The sequence below is a fragment of the Battus philenor genome, unplaced genomic scaffold (genome assembly GCF_028537555.1).
Source record: "Battus philenor isolate CCGP_79_NKW_IND1 unplaced genomic scaffold, ilBatPhil1.0.hap1 SCAF_4, whole genome shotgun sequence".
NCBI lineage: Eukaryota > Metazoa > Arthropoda > Insecta > Lepidoptera > Papilionidae > Battus > Battus philenor.
In genome coordinates, this window is record NW_027181704.1 from 6512951 (window position 1) to 6523032 (window position 10082).

The 10082-nt window shown below is 31.3% G+C and overlaps 1 protein-coding gene across 1 annotated transcript; it reads right to left on the bottom strand.

The window, feature by feature from the left end:
- Positions 1-828: 828 nt before the first annotated feature.
- CysRS (cysteine--tRNA ligase, cytoplasmic) lies at positions 829-10058 on the bottom strand. The gene is made up of 12 exons (XM_068771599.1): positions 9942-10058; positions 9642-9830; positions 8854-9120; positions 7812-8028; positions 6870-7080; positions 6356-6588; positions 5372-5605; positions 4411-4546; positions 3389-3594; positions 2669-2831; positions 1961-2157; positions 829-1210 (listed from the first exon to the last, which is right to left on the bottom strand). Exons 2-12 carry the CDS (start codon positions 9818-9820, stop codon positions 1085-1087), a joined length of 2169 nt encoding a protein of 722 aa, XP_068627700.1. The 5' UTR covers positions 9821-9830; positions 9942-10058; the 3' UTR covers positions 829-1084.
- Positions 10059-10082: the final 24 nt, after the last annotated feature.

The following is a 10082-nucleotide window of genomic DNA, read 5'->3' on the forward strand; positions in this document are numbered from 1 at the left end:
AATGTACATGCAGTGTGCAGCACTTCGGTGGGGCGGCGTGCGCTCGCAGATGGTAAATGAATCGAGTGTCTCGCGTGCGGTACTTGTGCCACCCCACCAAAACACCATTGTCGCGATCACAAAAAACGCACCCAGATTGTTTACCTCACTTTTTACCTTTTTTTAACTTATGTTCGTCGCCTTTGTGCGTATTTTCGTCGCGAAGCACGCGGCTAACGCCTTTGTGTGGCACTCATTGATGCGTTACACTCCCATTATGCTTCACGATGTAGGCAATTCGTAGTTAAATGTAGATAATCGGCGGATATTTGGAACCCTATTTATATCTTAATTTGTTGACGCCGTCGTTAATGTGACGATTCAATAAATGATGTAAATAAATGTTTTGTCTAGCGAATGGTTTATCGTACTTTATCACTTGAAGCTTGCGCCAAAAAAAACCAATCATAATATCACTCAATGACTGGACACACGTTTTTAATAAGTGATAAACGATTTTGCTGTCTAGTAGTAATCTGCATCAGTTTAAACTAACGGTTCAAAATAATAAAAAATCCAGAAGGGACAATTTACAACGTATAATGCATTTTTAGATTTTTAACAATTTAAAAAGATGTATACGAAAAAGGTTTTCTTTAAATAAAACAATTAAATACTTGTTTTCGAAATGTATTTTTACAAATTAAAAAAGCAATTTAGAATAATACGATCTTTATATTATTTGCGAGGGTACGCAAATTTACATTTTTTTGCTAAATAACAAAGTTGTCACCAAAATTTGTATTTAATTATTAATACTGTATATTAAGTTATTGAGATACAATATTACAAAATAGAATACTATTGGCGACGTTAATTAAAATCTAACAAAAAAGTTAAATAATTAATAGAAGTATACAAAATATTTAGTTAGATAAATATTTTAACAATTTAAAAAAACAAGCTTGTAGGCCTTTCAAAATGATTGAAACTTACAATCAACTATATTTAAGCAAATGTGTAGACAAAAACATTATTTAAATGCATATTCGAAATAATTATTCTTATTATAATGTTGGTCCTGGTCAAACCGAAATTAGTACATTTAGCAGGTGTTGAGCGAGGCTAAGTACTCGTTGTATTTCTTTTCTTGAGCTTGTTGTAGCTTTTGCAACTTCTTAATAAGTCCTTTGCTCACTTCCTTGCCCTCGTGGTCGTGTGTTGGTAGACCCTAAACACAAAATAGAAAATTCAAGACGCGGAAGAAATATTTTAGTACATTACATATCATTAATATGGTAAAGCTTTCAGTCAACTATTCACGATTCATTTAAACCTAAGAAGAATATTCCGTTGAATAAGTTAAACGATTAAAGATCACGTCCTTCAAGAAAACTACAGCATGGGTACAGCCATACTTCTGTACACTTTTCTATGAATCTCACACTAAATATGCATTAAAACAAAACAAAAAGTTGCATTGAATGCGGCTATTAAAGGAATGCACATTTCCTAGTTACTAATTAACGTTGATCAACAGTAAGAGATATAATACAATAAGTATAAGATCAAAAATATTATCATAAAAAAATTTAGGTAAAAACTAAAATCATCATGAATTATCTTAAAGTAAGTCGTAATCATCATTTCAGCCGCAGTACGTCCACAGCTGGACATAGGCTAGATTCTCCTTTAGATTTCCAGTGGGATCGTTTGAAAGTGGCCTGCACTGAGCGTCTTCCGACAATAATTACTAGGTCGCCTGTCTACCTTGTGGGTCGACGTACTCTGCGGTTACCAGTCCGTGGTGTCCATTCCAGAGCATTAAAGTCCCAGCGGCTATCTGTTCAACTGACTTATTAATCCACTGGGCTTAAAAAACTAACAAAATTAAAATGTGTATTTACGTTCGTTCAGAGCATCAGATCGGTGCATTCGCTTGCCACTGTAATAATCTCAATAATGATCGATACATTCTCACCTTATCATCGAACTTGGAGTACTTGTCGGTTTCCCGTTTAAACATCTCAGTAGGAGGTATTTTCTTTTGTTCCTCTTTCGCGCGTTGAGCTTCCAGTAATTCTTGTTTTTTCTTTTGCTTCTCGGCCTCTATTCTTTTTTTCTCCTCTTTCTCCTTCCTTAGTTCTTCTTTGCTTACTAATTTAACTACAGTGCGGTCTGATACAAAATAAATTCTGTCAGTAATGCATCGCTACTATTATGTATTATCATACAAATCATTAGCAAAATAAATGAAAGCTTTGCCGCGTACGTTTTTTTTAAATTAACTAACGCTGTTTGGTCGTCGCCATTTGGAGTTGTAATTTTTTTACAGTTTATCTAAAGGCAGTTAGTTATTACAATAGCGCGACAATAAAAACATAAATAATAATTAATAATTCATTGGTTGTAAGCTTGGATACAAGATCACAGCATATTTTAAAGCAAAATTGATCAAAGCGCAAAACTCGAGAACTGCTGGACTAATCCGGCGCTATTTATAATATTTCTAACACAACCATTTATACAAAGAAAGAAGTGCAAAATTGTCAAAGATTTACATATTACGAAATCTGTCGAGGCAGTTCATTATCATTTCAGCTAAAGAACGTTCGACTGCTAGCCATAGACCTCCTCTATAGAGTTTAAGTAACAAATCGTCTTAGTTTTAAGTAAAACCAGTACTGACCTGCTCTATCTTCCAGTCGCACGCCCAGCTCGGGTAGAACATTGTCTCTTAAGTCATCACATAGAGCCAATACATCCTTGGCGCCCACCGTCCTCGCGGCATCGCGTACCTGCGCCCTGAACGTGCCCAAAGCCTCCAAGAACGGCATCACTGCTGCTTCCAGCTGTTTTATTGGTTTAAATTAACGTTTTCATGCAATTTTTTACCTCTACAGATTTTATTTTAATTTCATAACTTAAAATATATATAATCTATCTATAATACAGTAGAACCATCTCACTATGATCAATATAACTTGTAACTTTAAATTTAATTTTCATAAAAAAAAACGTTATAGATAATTTAGGTCATATTTGACACTTTTTAGATTACAGATAATGAAAGAAGAGTTATTATAACTTAATGGTAAATTGGCTTTAATTTCAAATTCTCAGATATTTCAACCTAAAATAATTAACTAAATAAATTGCAATAACATTTGGAACAAGTCCTGATTTGCACTAATAATACTAACTAGACCACTGTGACCGCATAACCACTGTCAATTATTTGGAATAATTGATACATCAGTATTATATAATTCACCGGTATTTGTACTTTTTTTTACTTTGAATGAAGATTTTTCATTTTCAATTAAAGCCAAAACAGATGGCTCTTGGCTTAACCTCAAAATTATAATATAAATAACTGAACTTGGTTGACTTGATCTAGAATACTTACATTAACACTCTCTGCGTTACCAACCGGGAAGCCTATACCACCCCTGGGTCCCTCTACTGCTCCGAAGATATGCAGTATATCGGTCACGTAGCGGGCAGCCGAAGTGAGCAGAGGAGAGTTTCGAGGAGTCGTTTGACGTAAGTATATGTGCGACGCCGCTACCAACTCACGAAGAGCGTCTAGAGCACTTCGGGTGTCAATGTTATCTACAGAAAAATATTTGATAATAAATATTTGATAATAGAAAAATATATATACATTATTAGCATAACAATATTCCTAAAATACAAATTTGCAAATATCAAATTTTAAAACTATTCTAATTTCTTATCTTTATGTACCATACACATGTTATAGCAATAAATACAATAATTTTATCAAATGATTGTAGGACTAATATGTTTATTTTATACTCTTCAACCCACTTAAATAAGAATAAACATTCGGCCATCCAGGACTTAGAGCAGGGATGAACAACCTTTATAATCAATGGGCAAATTTGAATATTTTTTTGCGTGCCGCGCATAAAGTAACATTAATAATTTACAAAACTTTATTTGTAATAAACATTGCTATAAAAAATTAAATAAAAAAGTATAGATTTCCTACAAATTTTAATCAGTAAAACAAATTCACTAAAAAATTTGACACAGTTTTTTCGAAACAAACTCATCAATTTCAACCGGAATTGATGAGGTAGTGACGTACGCAGCTTTCTAATCGTGCATCCCACGGTCTTGATTAGTAATAATTTCTGATTAATTATTTCGGTTTAGTATATATAATTTTATTACAATTAATTTTAAAACAATATATTAATATTGTTATAAATTAAATTACAGAAATGCTTGGCGGGCCGCATAAGCATTTAACAGGGGATAAGCTGCCCGCGAGCCGAGTGTTGCTCATCCCTGATCAAGAGTTTAAATACGATTCGATACATGTATAGGCCCAGTACATCAAGCATTTATCCATTATAAAAGAAAATGCCAAAAAACATTTCCGTACAAAATATTACTAACCACACAATGCTGTATGCACTTGCTCCTTAACTGCGCTTAACTTCGCCGATAGATTTTGTTCTTCCTGTCCCCACACACCACCACAGCCTTCTTCATATCCACTTCTCAAAGCATCTTTCACTGTTAAGAAGAATTCCTGGAACAATAATCCTTAATTTATTTATACTATCAGCGTAATTATTTTTTGTAGAAATAGAAGACTCTATTTAAGAACTAAGAGACCCTTTATACAATGAAGCAAAAATGTATTGTATCAAATAGGTTTTTCTAAATACTTTCGAAGACAAAACATTTTTGAAAATTTTTGTATTTATGCAGACTTGCCAGGATAGGAACGATGATTCCTTCTTGAAGAATCTGGCAAGATATACTCATAAAATATGTTCGGTCGTGTTTGCGGAATGTCTAAGTAACAAATGATGGTAGAGGAGAATGGAAGGCTTTAAAATGTGACGACCGTCAATATTTCATAAACTCATAGACACCTGAACAATGAACAAACTACTTTTTTTTCAAATATTGATTGATTTATTTAATTTCTTTTATTTTATTATTTCTAGAAGGGGGGGTCCAACTTTTTCTAACGTGATATCCAGGGGTGTGGCTGCAAAAGTGAAACGTAATGTGACACTGAAGGGAAGAAAGAAAAGTATTTGCTTTCTTCCCTACAAAGTCACACTGTATTTACTTAATCACATTTGCTCTGGTGAAGTATTTTATGAACAGACTCTAAAGAAAAGAAATAGAACTAGAATTAAGTTTATGAAATGAGTAGTTTGATTCAAAGGTTTATACATTGGTTCATAAGTATTGTTTTTATGGACTGGATTGCATTGACAGATTCCGTGGTCTGTGGAAGCCTAGCTTTTAAGCTAGTGAAGCTAGAGGTCTCCTGTGGGAATCGAGGCTAGGGCTACTATGTACCACTATTTCACTAGATTGGAATAAATATTGTACTCACATTAAACAACTTCTCAGTCTGTATAGCCATTTCCATTGTATTATCTGAGTAATCTAATGTCTCCTTCCAGCCGTGTAAAAGAAACGCAATCCGCAACTGTCGAGCCGTGTGCCGTGTCAATGCGTCGTTAATTGTGACGAAATTTTTCAATGATTTGGACATTTTGCAGCCGGCGATCGTGAGATGTCCCGTATGAAGAAAATAATTAACCCAGCCAGCTTCATTGAAATATGCCTGTAAAAGAATATACATGACAATATAAAAAAGGTTTTTCACATTTTCACTTTTGTTTATGAGTTGGTTTTTTATTTGTCTCTAATCTTCGCATGTGACAAGTCTGTAAGATTTTAAGTTATTTTACACGCGAGACTCCTATTACCTCCTTGAAAGTAATACTTTTTAAATGTGCCCCTAAAACAATTTTTATAGCTACGCGCGAAGTGTTTCAAATTTTTTAGTATTTACTTTTATGAGGTCTACATCCACCGCACAAACACAGGCTGAAGTGTAGTTACATATTTTCGTTGAAATAAGAAAATATTCTAGACAATAACATAAATAATGTACTGCAGCAGAATACTTGTCATTACTAGATCAGATATTCAGGTGCATATTTACTTAGTTATTCCAGCTAGAAAATTATGAAAACAGATTTAATGAGTTACTAACAGATAAATTAACCAAAATAACTATTTTTGTTGCCTTTACTTTTGAATCTCTTCTTGCACGAGCATATCTTTACCATTGTTCACTGCCTAACTGGCTCGTGGACAAAATACTTTTAAAAGCCCATTCTATAATGTGTGAACTTTTCTAAGTAAAAATGCCTTTTTATATTACATCTCTAGTACTAACAACACTTATCTCTTCAAGAAACACAATGTTGTGCAAAAAAAATTTGCAGCATATTTTGAAAGTATTTTTTGCACTTTTATGTTTTGTGTATATTTCATATACCCAATAAAAATTAGTAAAATGTTTTACCTCGCTCTGAGCTAATTCATTATCATGATGAGGGAATTTTAAATCAACACCACCAGTGTGTATATCCAACTTAGATCCACATACATCCGATGCCATTGCTGAACACTCAATATGCCATCCGGGCCTTCCAGCACCCCAAGGAGACTCCCAGGATGGTTCGCCTGCTTTACTACGCTTCCACAAAGCAAAATCATTTGGAGATTGCTTCTTAATAGTATCGTCAGTCAGATCACCTGAGGACATTTAACAGAAATTTTTAATATTTTAATGATAAAGTTTGAACTAATAATTATCAAAAAATAAACTAATTTCTAATTACATTAAGTGGCAATTTGCTATACTCTAAAGGTGAGAATAAGTCATTGGCAAATTGGCATATAGTTGAATACTTTAATTTTATTTTTATCGCTGTAAATTTCTCTAGATTAAAAAAATAGCATATAAGAAACATTACACAAATTATAGAAACTATGTGACAATGCTTGTGTTTTTATGAGTATTATAACATCATTACCTTCTCCTTCTTGCAAAGATTTAGTATCTCCATATGCTTCAGGAACAAGGCGAGCATAATGATGTTTCTCTGCACCATCAAATTCACTCACATTAAAGTAAACAGAACCATTCGATTCGTAAGCTAATCCATTGTTTATTATCTTTTCTATAAAAGATATTATCTGTGGTATATATTCACTGACTCTTGTAAGAACATCTGGCGGCAAAACCTAAAAACAGTTTACTAAAAGCAACTAACAACGAAAATCTGAATAATATTAGATTTTGTTATAGAAAAATGTTTTTTGGAATTAGTTTTAGTAGCTCTTAGAATATCAATATACTCTGCCATAAATATTGCATCTTTGGTCTTTCCAAAGATGTAATATTTATGACAATCACTATCTATGTGACGTGTGCGACAGAGATAACGCTCTACGAAGCCGATATTACCCGATTGCCTCTTTCCAAAGGTCGATGCGGAATATTTATTGCCGGGTATTGTACAGTGTGATTAGTTATCGGTGAAAAACTTTAAGGGGGTGAATATTTAGCTCTTTTGTCAACAAAAAGCTTAAAAGCTATTTATTCCATTTCTAACCTTCCTTCATCTATTTTTATTACTATTTATGCCATATATATAACTGTCAAATATGTAGTAATCTGAATTTTGAAATCACCTTTTTATACTATTTCAAACTATTTCTAATACCATTTATTTTGCTATAATGTTTAGAATATATTATTTGCTAGACATTTGCTATATATTCACTCCTTTAAAACACCAATCACAATAGAACAATACACAAAAAGAAAATAACAGAACTATATAATAAATATAATTGATTAATACTAATACATTTTATTTAAATATAATTTTAATAATAATTAGAATCAAATTAGTCTATCTAATCTGATCTAATAGATTCTTATTACACAATAATTACTCATATTTACTTACATTTAATGCTTTCATGTCCTTGTGAAATTCATTTTCCCAATACCTTGGCAATGTTGTAAATATTGCATTATCCTTAACAGTTGCTCCAAGTCTTTTATCTAACCAATCTGAAAGAGGGTCCTTGGCTGATTTTAAAAGATCACATTTAGCTTTAATAATGTCTTGTTCAACTTGAGTTTCAATTGCTGATTTTAGACCCTTAACTGCAGAGGCAAGACTGTAACAAAGTCTTCTGTTTAAAATCATAACATAAAACAATTAATTTAAATCATTCTTTTAACTTAAATCTTGAGTCTATATTAGTGAACACAATAACATGGAATGTTAAAAAAAATCATTAATGGTTTAACTAAAAACAATCTAATTTAAATATTAACTACAACATAATAAATAAAGACAGGAATGGAGTTTACACATACAAATTAACTAGTTGAACGGGCTAAAGTATAAGTCAAATCACAACAATATATTTGCATTTGCTTAGCTACATTTTACAATAGTACAACAAATAAAATTTTAAGTTTTCTCTTGCATAGGAAATTTACCCAAAAATATAATAAGTACATAAATGTAATATTTATTATGGAAATTATCATAAACTTGAAAAATTATATTATAAACAGAGATTAGATATTTGGCTGCATATTTACTTAAAATTAAGTGTTACCTTATTATGGAAAACAACTTTGTAAAGCATTGCAAATGGGCAAACTGAGATGGTTAACTATATCTGCTTGTAGAAGTGGGAGGACCAACACTACCTGATTATACACTTGTAGACTGCCTAAATTGCTTTTGGGTATTCTATCTATTTGTAAATCGTTGAAACCATTAAAGTAATTTTTAGAAAGATTCACAATCATCGTCATTTCAACCATAAGAAAAAAGAAGTTAAAGATAAACAAGTAAATTAAAAAAAAATTACTTTTATTAATTAATCTATTAGTAAATGATAAAAATAATTACAAAAAGAAAATATGCATTTGATTATCTGATCTCTGATTATGACTGTAATTTACAAATATATATTAAGCTAACTTACTCATTCAACATCTTCTGCATTGCATTCTTCTTATCCATATCAACAGTATCTTTGATGATTTGTTCATAATAATCTACAACTGCTGTTGCATCATCTATTGTCTCATTGAGAGGTTTTTCCTCATTAATATACTTTTCATACAAATAATTTTGTCTAGCTCGTTTTATAATTTTATCATCAATATCGGTGATATTCATAACATAAAGTATATCATAGCCAAAATAATTTGACATCACTCTTCTTAATATATCAAATGATATATATGACCTGTAATGAATTCAAAATTAGTTAATCACATAAGGAGGCTAAAATAATAAGTTGAGTTAATAATGAACTGTAAAATATAACTATATATTTGACAACTATTTCAATATATATACAACATAAAAAAAAAACACAAGTAGTGACAACAAAGAATATGAAATATTTATAAAAATACCTTTTTATTGCACTATATTTTCCACAAGACAAATACTCCTCAAATCCACATAACATATTTAAGATGATGCTCAATCATCATAATCACAATTTGTAATGCATTCTAAACTTAAATTATTAGAGCTGAAAATGGCTTACAAATTTCCTAAACACTGTTATTTTTAAATTACATACGTGCATTACCAATATACTTTTATCTGACTTTTTATAAGTCATAAATGTACAATTATTTTGTAAGAAGTTTGTAAATAGTGTATATAAACGAAAGGCAGAAACTACTTTCTTTTATTATACACAATTTATTAAAAACACTAAATTTATTAACAACAAAAAGTTCAAAGTTTTCATACCTGGCATGACCCATGTGGGAGGAATCGTAAACTGTAGGACCGCAACTGTACCAATTAATTTTGTTTCCATTGGCACAAATAAATTCTTCTTTCTGTCTAGTTAAACTGTTATACAATTTTAAAACGGATTTTTTTGATATCGTCGGTGGAGACCAATTTGGTAAAGATCTCTTGGACATTTTGTAAAATCTGAAAATAACGAATTAACCTCAACGTTTAGCTCTTTGCCGCAATTATGGTTTTCTATGTTATTCTTAATAAAAAAAAATTTCGAAAATTTTCTTAAAAAATTATATTTACCTTATGTTAATTAACGTGGATTAGTCAAATATATGCCACGTATTAAATAAAAATTAAAAATGAATGTAATATACGAGCACGTATTTTGATGCACCGCGATTGACTAATCTCTGTCGATTGTCAAATGTATAACTGACATTG